Source organism: Lasioglossum baleicum, chromosome 7 (genome assembly GCF_051020765.1).
Source record: "Lasioglossum baleicum chromosome 7, iyLasBale1, whole genome shotgun sequence".
Classification (NCBI taxonomy): Eukaryota; Metazoa; Arthropoda; class Insecta; order Hymenoptera; family Halictidae; genus Lasioglossum; species Lasioglossum baleicum.
Window position 1 is genome coordinate 14227210 of NC_134935.1, and position 25111 is coordinate 14252320.

At 38.1% G+C, this 25111-nt stretch overlaps 4 protein-coding genes across 10 annotated transcripts; all 4 read right to left on the reverse strand.

The window, feature by feature from the left end:
• Positions 1-1786: 1786 nt before the first annotated feature.
• On the reverse strand, positions 1787-11945 carry Tnpo (transportin 1). Of its 3 annotated transcripts, none has more exons than XM_076426933.1 (15): positions 11773-11945; positions 9974-10049; positions 9718-9897; positions 9292-9640; positions 9004-9205; positions 8198-8591; positions 7817-8128; positions 7445-7682; positions 7077-7366; positions 6579-6677; positions 6391-6486; positions 5025-5100; positions 2929-3103; positions 2438-2564; positions 1787-2009 (listed from the first exon to the last, which is right to left on the reverse strand). In XM_076426933.1, the coding sequence occupies exons 1-14, from the start codon at positions 11875-11877 to the stop codon at positions 2457-2459; spliced, it is 2700 nt and encodes an 899-aa protein (XP_076283048.1). In that variant the 5' UTR covers positions 11878-11945; the 3' UTR covers positions 1787-2009; positions 2438-2456. The 3 variants fall into 3 exon arrangements, with proteins under 3 accessions (XP_076283048.1, XP_076283046.1, XP_076283049.1); XM_076426931.1 differs by having other exon boundaries at positions 1787-2012; XM_076426934.1 differs by lacking the exons at positions 1787-2009; positions 2438-2564; positions 5025-5100 and having other exon boundaries at positions 2946-3103.
• A 1031-nt stretch (positions 11946-12976) lies between these two features.
• Positions 12977-17023, reverse strand: LOC143210251 (F-box/WD repeat-containing protein 9). 5 transcript variants are annotated; one of them, XM_076426936.1, is made up of 9 exons: positions 16666-17023; positions 16391-16544; positions 15582-15741; positions 15096-15250; positions 14797-15026; positions 14252-14501; positions 13910-14182; positions 13680-13841; positions 12978-13558 (listed from the first exon to the last, which is right to left on the reverse strand). In XM_076426936.1, the coding sequence occupies exons 2-8, from the start codon at positions 16472-16474 to the stop codon at positions 13683-13685; spliced, it is 1311 nt and encodes a 436-aa protein (XP_076283051.1). In that variant the 5' UTR covers positions 16475-16544; positions 16666-17023; the 3' UTR covers positions 12978-13558; positions 13680-13682. The 5 variants fall into 5 exon arrangements, with proteins under 5 accessions (XP_076283052.1, XP_076283054.1, XP_076283051.1 ...); XM_076426937.1 differs by lacking the exon at positions 16666-17023 and having other exon boundaries at positions 12977-13555; positions 16391-16655; XM_076426939.1 differs by lacking the exon at positions 16666-17023 and having other exon boundaries at positions 12977-13572; positions 16391-16655.
• A 1003-nt stretch (positions 17024-18026) lies between these two features.
• LOC143210870 (solute carrier family 52, riboflavin transporter, member 3-A) lies at positions 18027-20329 on the reverse strand. Its single transcript, XM_076428109.1, has 2 exons — positions 20188-20329; positions 18027-20094 (listed from the first exon to the last, which is right to left on the reverse strand). Exon 2 carries the CDS (start codon positions 20050-20052, stop codon positions 18709-18711), a length of 1344 nt encoding a protein of 447 aa, XP_076284224.1. The 5' UTR covers positions 20053-20094; positions 20188-20329; the 3' UTR covers positions 18027-18708.
• LOC143210871 (solute carrier family 52, riboflavin transporter, member 3) lies at positions 20188-25111 on the reverse strand. Its single transcript, XM_076428110.1, has 3 exons — positions 23967-25111; positions 23516-23882; positions 20188-23231 (listed from the first exon to the last, which is right to left on the reverse strand). Exons 2-3 carry the CDS (start codon positions 23746-23748, stop codon positions 22130-22132), a joined length of 1335 nt encoding a protein of 444 aa, XP_076284225.1. The 5' UTR covers positions 23749-23882; positions 23967-25111; the 3' UTR covers positions 20188-22129.

Here is a 25111-nt window from a genome sequence, read left to right on the forward strand (position 1 = left end):
TTCGAACTGGCCCAGAGAAATGAAAAGACGGACTGGAATGACATACAGTCTGCGCCCGGGATTTTCGAACACAAAAGAGAGCCCGAGACGAGGTAATTTAACTTTTTACGAGGGACACGATCGTTTTTCTGCAGAAAGAAATTCGTACTTTCAATTCGGTCTCTCGTCATCCCCTTTCTCTTTCTCTCCCCCGCCTGTTGCAATAGATTTCACGTCATAGATTCGAAAACTCTGTGATGAATCGGTCGTTTGTTCTCTCGTTTTCTTTTACATCCCTGGAAAGTCATAGAGTTCTACAACAATGTTTTCCTCGGCTCGTTAAATAACAATTAAATCCGAAGAGACGGTACCAAAGCGAATTTGACACGTTTAACCCTATACAGCTCTCGGTGTATAACAAAATTGTCCTCTCTAAAAAAAATCGTTCATTATCTATTTACACTAATAATGCTAATATGATCCTAATTTAATATCTTTAACAAAAATGAGAGGGAATGGGGGGCGATATAATAATCACAAAAAAGAATGGTCTGTCAGTTAAAAGAACACCGTAATCCTCTGATATACATTAATATTAATAACAGCAATATATATATACATATGCGCTTGATATGTACGTATATATTAATCAATGTATTTGAAATACTCATGTTCCGCGGATACACGAAAAAATAACGGCAAAGCGGACCTCTGCCGTGTAACCTAATATCACAATGCCAGCACGCGCATGGTAGAGAAGAAGTTCGCGAAAGCAAGCAGAAGAAAGATATATTAAAAAAAAAAGAACGAAGAAACAAAAAAAATGGTAATTTTGGTTCGTTAACCCGAACGGAATGGCACTTTTTCTGCGTTTTAATTGTACTCGACTTGTGTGTGTCTGTCTCTCTGCGTCTGTATGCGTGTATTCCTCAACGTATAAAAATACAATATTCTCAAAAACCTTCTGTACACTATGAAATTTCTAATAACATACTCTCTATTCGGTAGCTCTATCAAATAAGTAGCCTATTCTTTGACCCTTCTAATAGCTCTACGCAAACATATTTTATTGGTAGAGATGTCTCTTTGCACCCTTCTTTCTCTCTCTCGAACAAATTATCGATACACTATATATTATCAATAGAAATTTCTTTGATCACAGCAGTTTAGCAACCTCTATAACGTGAGATCTATATGCCTGTTTGATTTCTTTCTTCTCTTTCTCTCTCTCTCTCTCTCGCTATCTTTTTGTTTTTATCAATATTCAAGTTTTCATTCATCCCTTTTGTTTTATTCTTTTGTTTCTATGGCGCGTCTTCCTGTTCACGTTTCGAGCAGGAAGTGTGGAGATGGTATGTCGCGCTAAACGAGCTGGCCTTCACGTGTCGACGAACGCCAGCTTCTTCTCCATCCTCCTCGTCTTCTTTTGTCACGTTTCGATACGCGAGAATCAAACACTTTTAACCAGTGTTACACAGCGCTAATGGAAACGGAGTGTACAGCGTGTAGATTTTACTACTTTAAGGTATCATTTTGTTTTCATTTAATCGCGGCTCAGCGTTGCAGTTACGATACCTTCACATTAAAGTGGTCGGTGACCCCAACACAATTCCTCCCTCCCTTCCCTCCCGCCCGCCCCCCACCCTACCCGCCCACCCACGCGTTACGATTCGGCCCATCACGTTACTTTGTCGTTCTCATATGTAGATATTTTCGCGTTTCCCTGTTTTTCTTTCTCGTTATTATTTTTTCTTTTTTCACCGATATTCCTATTGTTGGTTTCCTCGTACCAGCCTTCGCTTCGATATTGTTTTTCGTGGTTTTTCTGTTTTTTTGTGTTCCCGCTTATATAGCTTGCCGGCTGCACAGCTAATGACGCGCGTATTAGTTCCCCCGAGAGCCTAACGATGACCATAACACGGTAACGACAACGATGTTGATGAGAAGAGGCCGTGGTTTCACCCACCCACCCTGTCCACCCATAGTTCTGTTTCCCGCCCAACCCCGTTCGGCCTGCCCCGTTAAGCGGCCTTCTGAAAGAGACATATGACTTCGTGTTATCCTCTAGCTTGACCTCTAAGCGAACACCCAACTCGGGAAGTCCAGAAAATTAGGAGATTTTGGTGATACGTCTTCCCCCAAAAATATTTGGCCAGTAAACATGATTGGTGAAAGAATTACTTAGGGGTACACAATCAGGGAATTAAATGCTAATATGGCTATATCGAAATCGTTACAGTACCAAAACCAAAATAAACACCGGTATTTTTTCGGGTTTCTTTTTGCTCCAAATCGGAGCACACAAATCAGATTTAGAATATATTCAAATTTTCATTGCAGACTTCTTTCAATAGGGAATTCAATAGCCTTTTTTCAGGCAATTTCATATTTTTCTGAACTCCCGCTCTGATTACATCAGCGTCTTTCCAATACTGTTAACATTCTCAAGTTAACTCACCGCAATTAGGGAGGGCTGCTCAGACACCATACATACTATGGAGTCGTTCACTGAGCTGTGGTGGGAATTGATCTAAGAATCGTTTCCAATTCTCCGCACCAACCTGGTTTTTGAATCCATGTAGTATCTGGTGGAAGAAACGTACAGAATTAATTTTAGAGAACAGTGTAACCAACTAAAATACTCTCTCTGCCACAAAGATACAACTATAGAATTAGTTTACGCAAGAAATATTCATGTGGCTTTTACATTTGAAGCAGAGAAAATTCCTAAAGTTGAAAATTTTATTCTTTTTTTTACAATTAAAACTTCTCTGAAATTGAGAGTGATGGAGGAAAATGACAAATCTACATGGCCAAAAATGATGTACAGGGTGAGTCTCGTAACATAAAACATATTAAGAGTTATTTGAAGTGGTCATGTTACGAGACTCACCCTGTATACACCTGTGGGACGTAGATAAAAAAAAATACAAGGTGTAATTAATATACCTTCTGGAACATGTCTTTCAGATCGTCTCTTGGCGTGATCCAAGACGCGACAGCATCGCAAAAGAAGACGAAGTCTGGGACAACTCCTGCAGGGTTCACCGTAATCATCTGACACATACCTCGGAATGCCGAGTCCTTCTCTTCATTGTCTCTTATGCTCCGCAGGGAAGTGCACCTGACAGAATATTTGTACACATTACGTAGTTCTGAAGCTTATGCTTGAGGTAGAAAGTACATTCATGGCCAACTAGATAAAATGATATAAATTTTCTAGAACATTCAGCACAGCTTTTGAGGTTTTTCAACCTTATACATTTCTATAAAACAGTACGCACAATCATGAATGTACCTCCTTCCTGTTCAGTATAATCAGTTACATTCGTAAGAATGTGATTACAGTAAAAATGACAGCTAGTCACTTCGTATAATATCCATTCCCACAAGTTATACAGAAATAGATTCTTATAAGTAACATTTAACGAGGCAAAACTTGGCTTTATTGAGGCCAGTCCCATATTTGCTTCCTACGTTGTCGTTTCTTTAAAGAGTGAACTAAATTCAAGAAAATAAATGAACATTAGAGACAATTTGTAAACAGTACTAATATTAAACGTCTTTCAATAAAGCCTCACTCTACGCTCCACGTTATTTGCATTGGAACAATACGACTGGCATCGTACAAGATTGTACGATCTCCGTAAGGTTTGGTTTACATTTGACATCTCTTTTTTTATCGTTTTCGATCTTTTTTGGATTTGCAGCAAAATAAAAATAAAAGGTATTAGCGATAGTTATATCGCAGCTAAGAGAGTGTACATCTAATTAATATTAATACTGTGTTATTCTTAACATGCAAAAGGACGCTTCTGACTGAAACTACCTATACACAGTGAAAGTATGTGGAGAGAAAAAAAAATAGAAAAATACTTTTCTAGTTTTCGATGCAAGGCAATAATACATAGGCGAAAAATAGTACACAGACCTAAAAGTGACAAATGTAAACCTACCCTGGTCTCTCAAACTGCATAATTAAAAGAGCCCATAACATACTTGCACGGTGGTAAATGAAGGTAATATTACAGGCTATATCCTCTAACATTAACCAACCATGTTTCCGGTATTTTCAATAATCTGCTGAAAAAAATATTTAGAACAAAAGTTAATTAGCCTTCGATCAGCTATACACTTGGATTTAAAAAGTTGTCAGAAAATTGTTTCGAGAAAACATCAAGATTATCCTGATATATTTTCAAGGTGATCTTGACTCTTTAAGAGGTACCATATATTTTCATCAGGGAAAGCTTGGTTTTTTAAAAATGATACTTGTATTTTCATCGAGATGACCTCGAGTTTTTAACACTAAACCTACCACCACCAGTCACATCACTGGCTCCAGATTTTTTATTTCACGATTATTGAAATTATAAAGTTGCTTTCGTGGTAGATGATTAAATAAACACATTTAATAGAGGAGATATTATAATATGAACCGCATAAAGTTCAAATAAATTTAATCTTGTTATTTTTATGAGGCTACTTTTAGACCTCGGTAGGTTTAGTGTTAAGTGGTACCATAGGTTTTCAAGGTGACTTTGACTTCTTATTTTAATAAGAAGATTATTTATAATCAAAAAATTTCCTGGAAATTTTTAAAACCCCGAGCGAACCGAAGGTTGGACTGCCTAACTTTTGTTGAAAACATTTCATTGTAACTATCAGAAGTACCTGGAAAATGGCGATTAACATTAGAGGGTGTACCCTGCGTACAGCATAAACAATTTAATGCAAAACCCTTTCGAAGTACTGCAAAAACCATTGGGCAAGTTTAGTCGGGCCCGTGTCATAGTCATCGAAAGTCTATTCTCTTGATCTTCGTTGACAAGAAAAAAAAAAGAAGAAAAAGAATGAAAAACTCATTATGGACTCGATTTGCAATAGGCGACCATTGCTACGATTGTATTCTTGCGCAAAAGTTCTTAGCAGCCCCTGATGCAATGTACTGAATAATCGGGATAAATATATAATAATAAAGTGCTAATAAAAATAGAAGGTAATATAATAATTAATAGAATATAATAATAAAGAAATTTACACACCACTGTCGAACAAAGTCCTGTAACATGGGGGCGACGTCGTGGGGACACACATAACCTAGGCGACCGATCGTTATGGCTACGGTTTCATTTTCATTTCGGTAAGTAGACAAGTGAAGTGTAGTGAAGTGACCGGAAACACAAACAATAAGACAAACTGATAGCGAACCAACGATATCAACTCAGGCGAACATGTTGTCGTTTTAGAAACTTTCAATTAACTTGTAATCAATCATTTAATCAATAATAATCAATTTAATATTAACAATCAATAGAGACAGTGGGAACAGAGGTGAGAAACATATGAGATACCGACAATGAACATAGGCAATACCGTGCTATTATAGCTGCTGAAACAATAATAAAAATTAGATAGCAGCGTGCGAGCCCATGATTCGATAAAAAACTGACATGAGTATGATATCTCTACCAATATGTGTATACAGGATGCCGTCGAGTTAACGGTACAACCTGGAAAGCAGTGAATCTGCATAAAAAGTAAGTACTACTTATCGTTATTACTTATTTTTTCACGTGAATTCACACTTGTACAGATTGAACCACTAATCCCGGGGCTTCCCTGTATACATATGTATATATAATATATCAATACAAACAAGAACAACCAAGAAACACAAAACTAAAATTTTTGGTCGTGAGTTTTCGGCCAATTTAAATATAACACTGGTCGAAACAATATCTGGGGCTTATAGATGCAAGCAAATAGTATAATACTGAATTCGCAGTACGTTTTCATGGCAGTAACAGCCATATAAAGCCTGCAGGCAATCGCACACCACTAAATTAGGTCCAATGTACAGATACTAATTATTTAACCCGCTGATAAAACGTGCAAGCGTGGCCATGTGAAGAACCACCCGAAGTCGTCAATCTGTGTGGTCATTACCTTCAATAATAATTCATTTACAAGAAAATGCACCTAAACTTAGAAAATGCCACCGAATGCTGAATCTAACGTGAGGACTTTTCTTTTGTTCATATACTTTTTGGGAGACTTCTCATTGAGAAAGAGGACAAGTTACTGTTTAGCCTAGAGAATCGCATTCGTGACTATGATCTTGTACACGTTTCACTTTTTACTTGCGTGATAGACCGCGACATAACGAGCGTAAAAACGCGATGCCACAAATGAAAAGTTTCCCCTCATGTGCAGAGCATACTTCTAAGAAAAGGTATGTTACTTCTACTGATATATGGGTGAACAGTAATTAACGTAGTCGATGTTATTGCATTACTCAAAAAATGAAAGTTCGCTACTCATTACCCCCTACCATTTAAAAGTATGCTCCATATGCTATGCTGTGTAAAAGAGACTATACGTTTCGGAAATATAGTACAAAATACTCACCCGTATTTTCTAACAGTGTTTTTGGCGTATTTGGTCTATTGATTATGTCGATTAGCTGAGTCAATATTAATGGGATATATACACTTGTGTCAGATCCTAAGTACAAAACAAAAAAGCCAAATATATTAATGTTATGAAGTACAGCTATATTTTGAAGTATTTCAAGAATTATTTCAAGCGATACTTACCGAGTTTAATAGCTATTTCGCCGATAGCCCACGTCGCATTGTTACATACTGATATAAATTCTGGATTCAGGTTCTGTCCCAGTATAGGCATAAATTCCGCTGCAATAAGAGAAAGCTTTAGTTAGCTGAACCCACGATTTACAAAGCCATTACAAATAGAGCTTTTACAACTCGGGTGTCCGAGTACTCGGACCTAACAAGGAAAGATAATCAAGTTACAACAAGCCGATTTTAATGAAACTTTTGTGCGCTTTATGAATAAAAATATAGGATACATGTTTTTGGATTTTATGTTTTTGTTATTTCCTATCTCGTGTGAACGGAAATATTCGGGTTTGTTTTGTCGATGAGAATATAATCTTGTGGCCGATAAAAGAAAACGTTTGTCGAATATTTTTCTAAGAACTACCTATCACCTTTCACTATAATTGGCTTATAAATTGATTATCTTCCCTTGTTAGATACAAACAGGCGTGCAAATGACTGCATAGTACTCACGTATACATGGGAGAACGTGTTGGGAGCAGACTTTTGTTAGATCTCCTAGCAAGGCGAAGCTACTCTGTCTAACCTCAGGCATATTATCTTGCATACACTGATACAACAGTTGCATTACATTGCTGTTCATTACTAAGCGTTCCATGTGACCGTCCAAACCTTCTGCCAAGCCGCTAAGAAGGTCTAATGCAACAATCATAAAATCTTTGTCAGGCGCCTCAAACTGTTCTGGGCTTTGGGTACTTGCTATGTGTTGATTTAGCGTCTGCTCTACGAGGGATACACATCGCCTATCGAAAAACAAATACACTTAAGCGTTTCGAATACTCTCGAGATACGAATTCCGAAGATCCACTGGGAAAACTCACCTATACACTGGCTCGCAATACGGAAGAAAACCTGACCGCAACGCGGTCGCTATCGACGAAAGACATTCTAACAGCGGGAAGAGGTCCTTGTCTTCGTCTTTCAAGACATTCCACTTATTAATTAGCGGCGGCATGAGAAGGTTAATGTAATCCGGTTTGTTAAGATGGTGTCCCACTGAATCAGCAAGTGTACCAATCGCGTCGTACAATATTAAAAGATTTTTATGTTGATATTTACCTGAAAATTAGAATCGGAGTTATCAATGAGATCGAAGTTCTGACGAGAGAAACCTATTTGTTAATATATCCAAAATATGTATGATTTGCGTCACTTTCATAATCACCGGCACATATTTGCAATGGTATGCTTACCGAAAGCAAAAACAAGCGTTTCAAGAATGAACCCAAGGTACGGGACTAATTCCGTGCATGCTTCCTCCTCCAATGTTGCAAAAGCAGAACACGCTGCTTCTTGAACACGTTTATTGCCATCAAGTACTCTTTTCAGTAATTCAGTCATTAAAGGTTTCAAATGTGTGTCGTGCGGCTGTGAGCAAACCCAATGCGCGTAACGGCTTAGTGTCCAGCATGTGATAGCGCGCACAAGTGCCTTTTTATCACTCAAGCAATTAATTAGATATGGAATTAATTCGGATAAGTGTGGTATCATTCCACCCATACAGCCTGCAAGAGACAATTATACAATTATATTAGAAATCGGAATGCACGTCATACTATTTTGTGAACACTTACCTTCAGCAATAGCTCCCAGTGCTAATATTCCAGACTCTTTGATCTCCCAATCCTGATGGAACAGTGTTTCCTTTAAAATTGGTATTAGCACAGGTAACAGCTCTTCTCTGAATACATTCGCCAACATGTCCAACGCGGCGGCCGAACATTTCCTCAAATTCCAATCACTCAGCGTTGAATCGTCGTCACATCCATCTTCGGCGTCTATATCTTCTTCGTCACAACCACCGTTCTCCTCTCCGTGTTTAGTCATGCTGGCATGGTGTGAATGATGTGTTTTCGATTTGTGAAATCGTGGTCTGATGTCCTCTTCTCTGTCCGGGATCATTTCATCCTCCTCCACGTCTCCTTTCAGGAGTATTATGTCAATTTCAGAGTATTTCATACCTCTCACCTGCAAGAATGCATTCACAGATTTAGCTAGCAGATTGCCATACGTTCCAACCAAAGATCGAAAGTCATCTTTTGTGTTTAAAAATAATTTAATTCGAACTCGTATGTTTCATTTAAGAAAACATCTATCCTCGTGAACTTCTTTAACCTCTTTGCTACTATATGCCAATATAACAGCTTACTTGCTCATCTAGTGTTTAAACTATTCACTATTACAATATTTATTGATACCATATTATTCAAATTGTTTAAATGAAAATATATTAAAATATCAGAACTTATTCAATACCGATTTCGGTACTGATGTCGTTTTTGTACGTTCCGAGTTTAGTCTCGCCATAACTAAGAGGTTAAGTTCTACAACTCTTTCGATCCGTGGTTCTAATGCTGTTTCTTTTGTACCAAACACTTACTAATATAGGTACTAAATTAGTTAAATGTGGTGCAAGTGCGCCTTTACAAATCCGTTGCTCTGCTAAGGAAAGCCAAAATTCACAAGCTTCTAAAGCAACACCTTCGTCCGGATCCTGAGTCCTCATGAGCATATATTCTATTATATTGTGCATATTTGGTATTAATCTATCCATTCGAACTTCAAGCAACATGACCAAAGCTCTGCAATAAATAATAGGTGATACAAAATTACAACCAACATTCACTTTACAAAAAAATTTTACAAAGAAGGGGACATGTAACGGTACCTGCAAACATTTTTTCTGACTTCGGGATCCTCGTCATTAGCTAAATGGAAGAGATTCTCCAGGAAGCTATCTATGTGAATCATAAGAGCCTGTGTGCGATTAATAATGAATTGATTAACACAGGCAATAGCGTGTGATCTAATTTTAGGGCTTGAATGTCTGAAAAATTGCAGGAACTTTGGGATCAAAACATTTAAAGGTCGATTAAGTGCCTCAGAGTCTAAGATTTCTGCAGAATCTTCACAAATCTTTTGAAGAGCTCCAAATGCACCTTCGCATACATTTAAATCTTGTGAATCCAACATTTGACAAAGTGCTGGCAAGAGCTCCAGCCATGTAGTCAATTCACCTGTTCCACAATGATACTCAAATTAATATTCTGAATATTTGTTGATCTACTGTTGTAACATTTATCAAAATACATACCTCTGGATGCAATGGTAGTTATTAAAATACCAACGGTCGCACGGATCAAAGGCGACGGGTCTCCGACAGCTGACAAACATTCTTGCTTGATAAAATTTGTAACTTCAGGTAAAAACTTATCCAAATGGGCTTTAACGTTATTTTTCAATATCAGTCCGCTAAGAGACCTCGTGGGTTCATCTTGAAATACAGAAAACAATTAGAAAAACTATCTACACATTGTGTATTGTTACAAGTTTGCATTTAAAATACATACCCTCTGACGTAAGCTTTGTTAAAACAAAAATAAGATAGTTGTTGAAGTCTGGAAATTTATTTAATTCCTCCAATTTCTAGGAAAAAGTCGTTAAGGAAAAAATACCAGATATAGCGCACATGCAAAGCTTAACAACAGCTTGCACGTTTTAAAAGAAAAGAAAAAAATCCTGCATTTATATAACATCTACAATTATCTGTAGCAACTTTTGCTATTATATAATGAACATAGAAAATGTATCAATATATAACACAGTGGGCAGAAAAGAAATTGATACACATTCTTATGTTGTTAAAGTTCCAACAATTAATGCCATTGTGTATTTATGTTAGAAAGTATACATTTTAATAATCCAATAGGGGCAACTTAAGTAAATAATTGAAAAAATTATGTGTACTCTCTCGGACAAAACGATAACCATAACAAATTGATGTTTAAAACATTGAACGACAATTGTTACAAAATAAAAACATATGACTTGTGTAGTTCCACCTCACAATCACAGATATAAACACGAGACTCGTCGCGCGCGACGATCGTATGTACAAATACAGTACAAATATAAAAGGAGCGAGAGAGAGAGAGAGAGAGAGAGAGAGAGAGAGAGAGAGAAGGTAGAAAAAAAATTAAGTTGTCCTAACTGTACATTTTCGTAGCAGCTGTAGTCCGCGGCAAACACGCTCTGATCCGAGTATGTTCGCGAGCCAGTTTAATTAACATTATGGCCGCGACTATACGCAAAATTTATCGATCACAGGCGTCAAGGAAAACAAATTCGACGTCAACGTTAACGGCATTTCGGACACGGGCCACGACGGAGATCACGGTTATCATTCGTATATATACACTACCGTCCAAAAGTTACCCGGACACTCACATGTTTTCGAATATCACCGGAAAATCAAACAGCTATAGTTACCTCTAACAGTTTATCATGTCAGAAAACTCCCATGCAGGCAATATTTCTTAACATCGATAAGATAACGTTAAACGAAAACTCTAAATCGATAAACATCGGGCCTAATGCAGTTTGAAATTGCGGAACGGGTTCCGACACTAAAAGCGAGGACAAAAGTGTGTCCCGAGGTCTGAAAACCAGCTGTTCGGGGGGGAAATTCGAGGGTATTTCAGGCAAAACTATCGGGAAACCTGTCACCCCAGCGATAAAGTATCCTTCGATCGACATTAGCACCATTGAAAAACGTTTCGATTGTCGCACCGTTGATATGCTATTCATTTGAATGCGCTAGGTGTCTGGATACTTATGGACGGTAGTGTATTTCTTGGCGCTTGAGCACAGCTCACGTGTTATTCGAGAAAAAGCTATGGACTTTCTGTCGGTCTTTTCCCACCGTGCCTACCAGAGGCCGAGCGATAAGGAGTCGCAAAAATGCACGGGACCCTCGGCGATTGTAACCCGCGAAGAAAACTGGCGAAATTCACGTTTGTCGTGGAACGGTGTCCTAACAGCTTTTCAATCGAATCGTGAACGACAAAAAAAGAGGGTCCGTGACAGGCTGCGCAAAAGCGCGCCGAACGTTTCCGTGCCCTGGGCTTTTGCGGAACGGCCCGGTAGCCTTGAGACGATTCCTAACGCGAATTTATTCATTTGCCCATGAAATGGAATGAGCAAATTGTCGAAATGACGAGCTTCCACGGGGAAAAGCACGCCCCTCGATCGACCTATCTACCCGCTTCACTTGTGTGTTACCGCGTCGCGAGTGTACTCACCGGGAACGAGTCCCACAGACGTATTTCTCACAGTACCGAACCAATTCGACTCATACCAGAAAGGATACTTGTTGCACAGCCCGTTGAGTAGCCGTATCCGGGCTCTGGGACTCCTTCAGGAGCGTTAAGATTTGTCGAAGTCCTTCCTCTTGCGGTTGCCACGCCATTTTCATTGTGTTTTTCAACAGCACCACTGAACGCAGCCAGCCTTCTCTGACCTCGCAGATAAACGGAAACTCCCCACGGCTACCCCCACCACCGCGCCACGAAAGCATTGAAATACCGGCTAACGACACCCGGATTCCTTCATTAATTTTTGCCCGATTGCGCCTTGAACCGTCCGTTTAATATTTCCAAGCTATTTCGTGAATATTCGGCATTATTTCGGGAACGCTCAAAGTTTTCCTGTAATTCATATGGACAGACAATTGAATGTTTTCGGAGCTTAGCAGACGAATACTTCCGGCGATGGCAGAGACATCGATCGGCTTATGGTCACGAACGTAGGCTCGAATAAAATTTAAAATGTGTTGGACATGTACCCTTTTGCACAATTGGCCAATGTTTTGAGAGTTGGGTAAAATTTTTGAAGAAAAGAATATTTCGAAATACTGTTTTACATAATCGTTGTTCTACGATTTTTCCGTGAACAGTAAAATGTAAAATCAGATATTTTATTTTGATAATCTAAAACATAAAATTAGATATTTGAATTTGGAATATTTCTTGACGATGAAAATAGATTGAGGAAACAGGTAACATGCATGAAACTACAATTTATTCTACATTTTCGACTTATTTTCTCATGTAGGTTGTGACCAATACTGAAACACCCTGTAGACATATGGAATAGTTTACGCAACTTTAAAATCATTTTTCAAAAGAACAGTTCATTTGCTATCTATGGTTCCAGTTTGAAACTATTATTTCTTGTTACGAATACTATACGATATAATGAAGCAAAAGATTGACTTTGATTTTCAAGATCAAGGAAAGTTTTGCACAAACTTTTTTTACAAATCCCCACTGATCTTGTGGTGTAAGATCACGATACGACTTACAATTTACAACCGACTGTACACTTATTTTTTATACATCCTGTACATTAATATTTTCAGAAATAATATTTAATCGTTACGAATAAGAGGAGAAATCGACTAAAATAAATGAAATTTCTTTTAATTATAGGGGAGACTAGGAAACATACCACGAAACTTATTATTCCGAAATTAGACGTGAACACTTATAATATATTTAAATAATAATGCATTGTAGTTTTTCAACAATTTGTATTAGAAAGCAGTGAATATAGTACATATTTCTTACTTGTGTACGAATACACATAATTGATTTAATACAAAATTGTCATCTAATCTGATAATCACAAAAATATCTAAAAAATTACTAAAAACATTGAAAAAATGTTTTTACAAAAGTTATTCGGTACGAACGGAGACATAATACACAGTATAAATATTTTCTTATGGGTGAGGTAGCGGGGGAGATTTTAAGTTAGTTTTTTAAAATGGAAAGTATAGTTTTTTTTATTCACCATATTGTAGCGCTTTTCAAGACAAATTCAACAAGGTGCTTCAAGACGGTATTTCATTTTATATGTACAGTCATCTTCATATTGTTCTTAAATTGGTCTTGTCATGTTAGATATCTCAAGTCTTTTGTATCATCTGATACTATAATCTCCTTATCACGAAATCGTTGCAACACATGCAATCAATGCGGTGTCAAAAATCTGCTGTACATGGCTGGAGTATTTTAGTTTGTTCTTTAGGTCTTATGAACAGTTTATTTTTATTTGTCCAATTTCCCTCTATTTTTCATTGAACGAATCTGCTGCTGTAACAAGAATACTAAATATTAAATTAATCTATTTCATTATCTGAATTTTTGTAACCAACATGCACCAACAAGCGCAATATTTCCTGCTGTGGTTGAACTAAAGAAGTTGTACCCTTACAATTCAGACTGGATCGCTGTCACTGCAATTAGAGCCAACGAAACCCCGGTCATTGTCACTCTCATTTACTCTCTGGAAGAACGCATTAGAACGTGACTTGGGTCTCCAAATTTCAATTCCCTCCGAGCCGGAGATAGCCAGGACGTCATTTAAATAATCACTCTATGGAATAAAATTAATTCTGTAGACATTTCTGTAAACCTAGTGTTAATATCTCCCTGATCACTTACCCTAGTTATTCCGCCATAATTCGATTCTAGAGTAGCAAGGTGACGCGGTGGATTTGTAGGAGTGGATATTCTAACCGTTTTATCCGTGGAACTGGTTATCAAACATCCTGGTGATACATGTACACCGGTTAAAGCCTTTGTATGCTCGGTAGGGTAACTTTTGACCACCTTAAAATTTTTCTTTGGATCTAGTACGTACAACTTTGCGGTATTATCTCCCACGTAAATTACATCTTTCTGCATACAGATGCACATAGGGAATGATTGAGTGATCTGTAACGCATTCGTTTGAATCATTAAGCTGCTACGATACCAGGCGATTTCTTGTTATGCTTTTCTTACAGTAAAATGGTTGATGACTTTCCTCGTTCTCAGATCCCACACGGACACTGTTTTGTCTTCACTAGCCGATACAATGAATTCAGAATTCATGACCAGTTTCATAACAGCTCCACGATGCGGTTCGTACGTTATCATCGGAGTCGAACCCGATCTCGTGTCGTATACCAACACAGTTTTGAAAAACGATCCTGTAGCAAACAGGGTCAGTTCTGGACACGATGCTACTGACAACAGAGCACCGGCGACGACCCTGCAAAATATTTGTTACTTATATAAAACATGACAAGCCGCGGAGATGATACAGCAGTTTGCACAGTGATTTCTGACGGAGCGAACGAAAGCATGCAAACAATGCTAAGCTGTTTCGAATTTTTTCTCTAGAGAGAGATTTCTTACGGGAATGGTACCTGCAGTTTAGCATTACATACTAAATCTCTAACGGTTTATTATCATGAAATTTGTTAATGACAAAAAAGTTCATGCCTTCCTCGCTCAGCCTTCCCATAACGAGAGCAGCGAAAGTGACCATGCTAGTTCTCATGTACATTTCATATGTTTTGAAGTGGACAAGACCAGTGTCAGTAAGCGTCCACGCTTTAACACTTTGGTCCCAGCTGCAACTATAGATCATGTTGTCTATTGATGTTATGTCCCAAATCCATCCGTCGTGAGCAAAGTTTATACATGTTACGTTCTCTTTCTCGTTGTCTTCGTTGGGAAGCTTCCAACACACTAAGGATCGGTCTCTTGCTCCAGATATACAAATACTTCCATTCTATGTGCAAAGAGGTTATTAGCAATTTATCATACATCAATAAAACTTGTACGAACACGAAATGCTCACGTGAACTAACTGCAAACCATCAATAGTGCTGCCATGGATATGACTAAGTGATAGTCTCTCCATAGAATCTTTCATAGATCCTTCTTCTGTCCATAATGATATTGATTTCTCTAATGCGATGCATGATAACTTCCAAAAGAGCTCATCGTCTTCAGCTGAAAAGAGATGATACATTTCAGTCGAAATTAGGAGTATAATTGGCATTTGGCAAACATTATTTATATGTACAGAGTGTTTTGTTTCTTTTTATCCCTTTAATATCTTTATTGTGTATCTCTCGATTACTCCAGAGAATAATCCTGAAAATTATAGAGAATCCCAAAATTTTACAGTTTTTCACCTACTTCTAACGAAGAAGGGAAGATCTACAACCCGGAAACTTGAACTGTTAGGGTAGATCTATTGTTTAATATAATAGATGGTGGTTTATTTATTTACAGAATGGTTGTTTATGCAAGGCTCAAGGTGCTATCAATTCAAGCTAACCAGGAGGCAAAATTGGGTAATCCGAATGTGGACACATGTGGCTGATTCTCACTTTCCATATGGAGTCATCTCTCAAAATCTCGTTGAACTGTTTACACACTAAATTTAGACCATGTACCACGGTGGATGCATCTAGGAATGAGCAAATGTGGAGGAATATCTGAAACAACAAAGTTATGTCAGCGGTGTGTCTCTACATACACATTTATTTAAAGGTACACGTACTTGAAATTATATAACAATTTATTAAAAATGCATCGATTGAGCTAGGGTTGTGTAAAAAAGAGCTATTTAAAAACATTTTAATACAGGCGCTTTGTAGTACGTTTAAATATGCCACAAGAATAGGCATTTAAAAATGGCGACCATGCTCCACTGACGATACTATGAAATTCTCGAAACGTTCTACATACTTGTTTTCTAATAGTATACGTTACAGTTCAGTGATAACAGAGTTTATTCAACTTCACACATTGACCATTATGAAGACAACTTTTTCGTTTATCGTTTTTCGAGACGTTAATAATGCAAACACGCTTGAAAACATACTACATACAATGACAGTTATTCCATTGTTTGTAAACACAAAATATCCTATGTATATTTACCGATCTTTATACTTTTACGATCGAACGGAATTAATCAAATTCGCTGAAAATTGAGATCGGTGAAAGTTAATGGAACGAACTTGAATAAGAGACCGAGACATCTTGAAGCGCGAAATGACAACTTCTCAGAGATGTTATTTTATAGAGAAAAATTGTACGTGCACATATCAGGAAATATTTAAAAAATTTATTAATGCAGACCTCGACTGGAAGATCCAGTAAAGATAGTCGGGAATGCGTTTGATCGTCCTCGACTTGGTCGCAGCTCTGTTCCGCATCAGACATTTTAATTGAAGACAGTCGGTACCGATTCTTACGTCTCTAAACAATATCATTCGATCGACACTCGACCGATCTAGTGATTCACCGCGCAGCAAGAACAACGAGAAATGACTGTTATTTTTTACCGACGTTATTATTGACCGTTTTGGTTCTGGTATACGATACAGCCTTGTATGAGCGCATGACTCACTTACTGATCTCCGTTTCAGTGATGCCAGTGGATGCCAGACGGATCACCTTTTCTCGCGCATGCGCGTCCAAAACAGTAACGTATCTATGAATGAGGCGATGATGTAGCAGAGCCCTGAGGCAGCTATATCGGCGGGAATGTACCGAAACAATCTGTTCCGGACATAACGACTCCAGGACGTGTCCTACGAGTTACAAAATATACAGAAGTACACTTGTCATACATTCGTTTTTCATAATCAAATCATATCAATTTCTTAAAATTCTGCGGGCGCTCAAGGTGCCACATTTTCTCGAGAATCGTACTTTACCGAGGCTAAAATCGCCGCGCATGCGCGAGAAAAGGTGACCCGTCTGGCATCACTCCTCCGTTTTAGCAAAGAGCAGGGATACCGAAATACCGGATACGATACAAGTACTACAGGCTTGCTCAATGGCTCGATCCGAGGCAATTTTGAAGGCTACGCCCCTTCGACTCGCCCGCGCGTCTACCGTAACCGTTACGGTCCAAGTTCTCGAGCCACCTCTGACTCAGGCCCGTACTCCAAACTCCGTACCCGTACCATATGAACTGCAAGTGGGGCATGGGGTATTACGGCGACTCTCGTATCAATACTATCCAATACTATCAATCAGTCACTGATGCCAAGGCTGTGGTACTGTGGTACTAAACCATACCCCCACCATAGCCTACTATTGCCCCTCCGTGGTTTTCCAACGCGCCCGCGCGCTACACTCACCAACTCACCAGCGTACCTCTACAGATATAGTAGAGTGATACGCTGGTGAGTGTAGCGCGCGGGCGCGTTGGGAAACAACGTAGGGGCAATAGTAGGCTATGGTGGGGGTATGGTTTAGTACCACAGCCTTGGCATCAGTGCAATCAGTGCCACCAGATCAGTGAAGCCCAGAATGAACGCCGAACGGCGCTCATGTACTCTCCTCCTACCCCTTCCACTATTCCATTCCAGCACCGTGCGCAGGCGCACACTCCACGGTCCCCATCATACACGTGCAACGTGTCTCCCATTTGTCCCACTCATTCCCCGTCATCAGAGAGGGGGTACATCATTTCACCGTGACTCCCCTCATCTGGCATCACTGTACCAGATCTGAGAAATCGAGGGGAATACATTTTACATTTATTGTTAGTGTGGGATATTGGAGCAGTATCGCCAGATGAGGTAGAAACCGGCTTCATTTCCTCTCCTATCCCAGCACCATGCGCACAGTCCAACGTCCCCCACAGCTGCAGAAAATTCAAAATGGATCTTCGCTTTGAAATGATCGATCAAATCTCAACGAAATAGTCTTTTTATTCTCGATCGAATACTGACGAATCATATATAAGAACAGTTACAGATCATTAAACAATAAATTGGTTTATTAATTTACAAATCGAATTTGCTACAGTGTTCTCATATCAGTGTAACAGAGAATACTTTTAGATTTCAAATCAATTTTGTCTAACAATCATTAAAAAACAATCAACAACTGTAACAGATACATTATATTTAGGCGTTTCTGATTGCAAAAAAATATAATTTTACAATCACCAGTATTACATACTGTTTTACAAAACAACAATGTTTACATTCGATTTACATACATATGGTAGATATCACCTTTCGATCACTTTGTAAACTCTTTTAGTGCATTGCATTGGAAGGCAATACTTAAGTAATAGTAAAATAGCGATCATACTAAATGATCGCCATTGTCTTGGAATATATCTCTCCGCAAGTTTCATATACATTCATTCGATTTTTGTACAATTGTCTTTATAATATTGTAATGTATTTATATCTATACGTTCATGATAAGTTCATTGATAAATGCAAACACTCGTGTACAAATACAAAAATATGTTTTTGCATAAAATATATCTGTGACTTGTTTTTTTTCGATTCAATGGTTTTACGATAGTTCGCTATCGTTATGCAGTTTCGTATTAATTACTGTATTAAATAGATGACTCGTCAACAATGTTACGTCAATCACCAGTTCTTGCACAAAGTGCACAGTAATATCATAATCGCGATAATAACTCACGAGCTACAATGATCATGCATGTTGAAGTAATTCGTTAAGTTAATTGCCAAAAATGATACTATAGCACCACTCGCGGATCCTACTTGCATGAAAGCGCCCGCTCTTAAGAGCGTTGCCGGCAGTTCCGCATTTCTAAGTACAGAGACTATAGTTAATTTTAAGTACGAGATAAAGCCTACTAGAGTCGTCCATGCTATCACAACAAGACAAACGCCAAGCGTTGTATCTTGCAGCGGTGGAGACGGTGACATTAATGCTAAATATATAACGTAGCTTCCGATTGCCGAACATATCATAGTTAAATAAGTAATACTTTTTACATCGGACACTATAAACCAGTATGCCAACAAACATACCAACGGATTCGCAAACTGAGCAAACGTAACCGATAATTTGTACGCTATGTCCCCATATGGTAAGCAAGAGTAAGATTGTATGCCGGGAAAGAAACCATTGCTGAAAAAGCAGCAAACAGTTAATAGTATAAATAAGTAACATCGTGTTCGCGTTACTAGGCCCTTGTCATTATTATCATACAGCTCAGAGTTCTCCTTAGGTTCTGTTAACGGATAATCTTTTCTATTATTCGACTCATTAGGAATGCTTATACGTGTTTCATCAGATATTGTATTATCAGACTTATCATGATCTTTTGTACTTTGTACTAACGACGAGTACTCTAATATAATAAACGAAGTTAAAGATAAAAACAGAACGATAAAAATGAAGAGAAAATAATCATTCGAGGAGAACTTTAAGCTCGGCCTTGTAGGATCTGTGGTATTGTTATTAGAGGCTATACATTCGGAGGTGTCTGCAACACCTTGAAGCAAGGCAACTATACTTGGTAATACGCCGCTTAATCCTTCGCCAATGAAGAACGATATTAAATAATTTTTGTTGAAATTACGAAGGTATGGCATAAACAGCACAGAGCTGAAGCAGCCAACCAATGCGTTGAAGAATGTTAGAATAAATAATACTAAACTATACTCGACTCCATTTATAATGGTCGTTTCCGAGTGAAAAAACGATAACAATCCCATTGCGCAACTGCCTAAAAATAACAGCCATAATATCCACCAAGGCTCGTTTATCTTACATCGAAAATGTTGCAAAGTCATGTAAAATAGAGGTCCAACATTTGCTGCCTGTATCACTAGCACTAGATAAGATGGTAAAGTCCAGCCTTCAGGCGAAGTATTGATAAGTACTGGTACTTGCACATATACTCCATTAATACCAATCCAAGTAGATATACCGAATACAGCTACGAGGATATGAGTAATAACGCGATCCTTTCTTTGGCATTTTTGCGATTCTTGAGAAGCATTTGTCATTTTCCCATTTACATCTACGCAAAACAGATCCTGGACTTCTTTCTGAATAATGATCAAGGAGAGTTTAATAGATGATTAAATAAGTTTGCATTTTAGGAATTACACGTGCATCTTGCAACCATTAAATATTCTCACCTAAACGTGTTTTCTTTTTAAAGCGATTCGTTTCGGTTCAATTTGGCTCATTTAGAAGATAATGTATTCCACTAACGATAACACTTCGTATTACGTTTACTCATGTACGAAATTTAGAGGTACTAGAAGGTTAATTAGGGTGTGTAGTACACTCCTGCCAGAGAAACTGATGTGATGAAACGATATTGCCTCTGCCTTCGCAGCTATTGCTTAATCTAGACAATAAAATTTATCAGATAAAGTACAAAGTTTGTATGTTTAAATTGACAAAATGACAGCTAGATTTATGATGAAATATGGTTACATACATTGTCTCTCAACAAGGATCAGCGCAATTTGAGTGTTGATAATGCTGTTGCAGAACTGATGATTGCATTAACATTAATAATTCTCTGTTGAATATAGTTATAGACACACACACGCATACATTGCTATGAATGACGTGGTGAAATTGCATGTTTTACATCAAAACGTTTCAAGTACAATTTACAATTATATATAAAATATTTGTCCTAGATGAATAAAGCCCTATCAAGTACACACATTCGTCTAAATCAAACCCAATCTCTTTAAAATATATATTTAAAATCGAAGTAGAAATGCAGTATATATATTTTACTTGAATTTAGTAAAATATTTGTTCCTGTACATTTTTCATAAATTATCTTTTACCCTGACATTTCTAATGAAAGCAATTTTAATACTAGTGATGTAAATACAGTAAAGATTCGATCTAAGAAAACGAGAACTGTACGATCTTCGAAATCATGCCTAGTGTACAATCTACGAAATGTAAACAGAAGACTGAGCGTGAGCGTTCAAGGCATGCTGGAATGATAAGGCCTGCCTAGGAACGTATTGAGAGGTCAATACTAATGCTTTTATTTTCAGATTTTGCTATGAGACATAATAGGGTAAAGTGTACTATTGCTGACACTAGTTATTGGCACTTTTGATTTAAATGGCAAATATTAAGAACTCCTGGTATAGAAAATCATTTTATATTGCTTCTTATTTATATTTCAAAGCAACGTTGTAAGTTTTCATAACAGAGTTCCACATATGACTGCTAGCAACACTGGTACATCCAGTAAAACCGACGGATGACCACAGTGCAGTGTAAATAGTGTTTTATAAAAATTTTCGTTACGAGTAATTATACTTTATCGCTTTATAACTTAATTTCGGACTGTACTACAGATGTAATAAGTGCGTATATGTTTAATTATAAAACAAATAGCCTGTCTCACGTTTACTTCTTACGGTGCCAATGACTGTACTATTTGTCTTACGATTGTTATTCACTGAATATATTGTATAATAAAAGATTTATGACTCGTAAAACTATTTGATTTTGCTGAAAAATCTCTATTAGCTAATAATAATAGCAAGTTAAGCTCGTTTAAATATTTCAAAAAAAAAGATAAAAAGATTTTTACAACGATTTTGGCTTAGGGTGCCAATCATTGTACAGTTCACCCTACGTCGCTAAAATTTCATTAAAAACAATTAAAAATAAAAAAGTTTCATCATTGCATTAGCATTGTCTTACCAGTATGCTATTTTTTGTTGCGCCTTCGGCCGCGCAGTCCATGTTTACACGCGAGCACACAAAAAAATAGTAGAACGGTCCCGAGGGTTTTGCTTCGACCGAATATTTACTGTGTACGTATATACATATATATGTAAAGAGTGTATCAAAAATTGTGCTATGGACGGGAAAGGTGCAAGTTTATATAAAAAGGATCAATCAGGCATGTTCGATTTACCTTTTCATGTAAAAACACACTTGTAAAAACACTTTCCCTCTTTCGTCACGATTTTCGCTGCACTCTCTCTATATATCTTCAATTATCTTCCCTATATTATGATCAGTAATAGCAGGAACCAAGAACAATGTTAGAATTTTGTCCTCTCTATTTGTTTAGAACACTTTGTAGAATCATACAACGTTTCCATATGATTGATCGGTGAGTGCCGAGCACGGTGAATAAGAATGAAAGATTTTTGCATGATTAACTAGAATGAATGTAGCTACTGCTCCAATTAATGAGCCAACTTGTGTTGCTACACCAGTGTAGTAAAGACCCCTGCCTGGGTCAGGCCTGAACAATGTAGTGATACCTAATTTGATGAATCCTATTAAACCGCTAATTAAAATCCAAGATAAAACGACTAAAAATTCACCGAGCCATGTACCTTGCAAAGGTGGAGTAGGTGATGTGGCAGCTAAAAAGCAGATAAAGCCAGACAGTATCATAAGAACTGCTGTTGAGGCAGTGAGAAGACTTACTTTCGGCGTTTTAATAAAGAAACCTAAACACATCGCCAAAGGTCCAGACATCGAAGATAGTGTAACAGTTAAATGATATGCAACATTTCCATATGGTAAACAGGAATACGACTGAATACTCGGTAATGTACCGTTACCTAAGAAACAAACAAGAGCCATCATAATTAATAAGTAGGAATATACTTGTTTGGACATTGTCCATCCAGCATTCGTTTTATAACTTGGCGGTGCTCTTGTATCTGTCGGCAGAGTTTCCATACTGCCTGGGGGCTTAACGCGCTCGCCGATCGCAATTGACATATTATTTAACCCTAAGAAAGACAGGTAACACAGGAACAATAAAGTACCAGTGAAAATAAAGTATGCCTGACAAGAAAACCTGGGCTCTGGATAATGAGGCATAAATTCTACGTGAGGAGACTCTGGTGTAGTAGTGTTCAAGCACGTTGGATTTCCACCAACACCTTGGATCAACGCCACCACACTCGGTATAAATCCACTAAGCCCTTCTCCTATAAGATAGGTTACCAAATAAATTTCTCTGTAGTTCCTCATGTAAGGCATAAACAGAACTGAACTCGTACATCCAACAATGGCCGTTACAAACATCAGTGACAAAAGAGCAGTGGAATGCTCGTTGCCAAATACGATTGATGTTTTCTCATACACGAAGGCCAACACAAAAGTTGCTAACGATGCTGCAGTCAGGAGCAGGTAGATAATGTATTTATCGCATATCCACGTACTATACCTAAAATACAAGACAATAGTTACTTAATGAACTTGAAAATTAAGTACATTAGGTTCTCGCTTGTTGCAGTTTCTTCATGCAAAGTGGGAAACGTAGCTTAGTGTAATAAGTCATAATTGTTCCGTTATGTTGTTTTATATGTATCCACTGATTGCTGCTTTAATTCAACAGCAGGGAGAGTTATAGTTATAGGTCTTATTCTATTAATTGGATAGTTCTGGAAATTCTGGTCCCGTTCTCATGCAACAAGCGAGTACCTACTGATAATGTGATCCAATACCTACTTTATATACAATGTGTAAAGTATTGGTCCCAAGTTGGCTAATTGAACTAACACTACCATATGTGCTGGAAGACCCCATCCTTCCGGAGAGTTATTAACTAAAAGAGGTAGTTGCACGTAGATGCCGTTGATACCGACCCAGGCACCAAGGCCGAACATCAACGCGAGTAGGTCGACCAGTAACCTTCTGTTACTTAACTTTTGACTGATCATCTTTGGTTCTTTATCGTGCATTAACAACGGATCCACATGGGTTGTGTGACCTCGATGGCACGATTTATCCAGTTCTCTCGCCGTCTTTCACGTTCTTGTTGACATAAAAATCGTCAAACGGTTGCTCATCAAGCGATTCCTCGTGTTCTGTATCCCTGTCTCGCGCAAGGGCAATCTAATTAAAAATACGTATCGAAAGAAAGAAGAATATTTTCTCCGATATGCGAGCTATCTAATACATAGGATGGTTATTCAATACTGCTTCGGTGTTGCAATCACAGTTTCTCCTTCGGTTACGCAGGCACTTTCCGAGACCGTTCTCCAGGTTCGCACACGTTCAAGCTCGTCTTAGGACATTTTTCCACCGTTTTCCCGTGCCAGACATAACCTATCGAACGTAACGAGTCACAAGACGTTCTGTTCTACGACAGGCTCAACTTTTAAAACGCGCATGCACGTTTGAAATTCGCGGCTGCGTGTGTCAGATTAACGGTGAACCGTTGGAAATGACACCATAAAACTATAGGCACGAGGCACGACGCGACGTGACGTCTCGTATGTAAATCGGATGACGGCCGCGGCACGACTGTCGTGTTTCTGTTGATTAATGGCAACTCAAAACTGTTCGCGTAAGTTATAGTTGACGTTCTTTCTGTTTCGCGTCGAAGTTATCAATTATATTGGCCGATACGCCTTGTCGCGCGAAATTATACGGCAAAGCTGATTTGACCCTACCATTCGGCTAGATAAAAAGACACTGTTTTATTTTACAGTCGTGTGACTGTGACTGTTTCTTTTCTTTGTTTCATTTCAACACTGTACAATACGTACCTAATCGACGTTCTTCGATGATCAGAACCGACGGCATCTGCCGTATCGACATTTTTAGCGGAGCGAGATATCAATTTTCATTTCGCGGAGCTGTTATAAAACTAATGCTCGCTATCTCTATTCGAATTGATGACCGCGATAATTGCACAAGTGTCCTTGACTATATTTGCTGATGGTTTCGAATTGCCAGTCTGGAACCGATTCGAAACAGTTGCCGGAGAAACGTACACCTTCATATGTATATTACATGCGCTGTTATCTTTTGAAAACATTTATCAACTTACTTGTTTCATTATGTGTGCTTAGTCGTTCGTTACAGAACATCGCACAGTGGAGTATTCGACCCTGAACTGCCGGAAAGAATACTTTTACAATCACATGTAGATGAAATTAACATAGAGATTGAAAAAGTAGAATAGTCAACCTTCAAAATGACGTTTGTTTTAACAATTTTTCGTGATTTTCAGCAAAGATATATGGGGACTTGAAGATTAAGTGAATTTTACGATATTTTTATCCGGTTTTTCAAATACATCACTATCATAGTGTATAT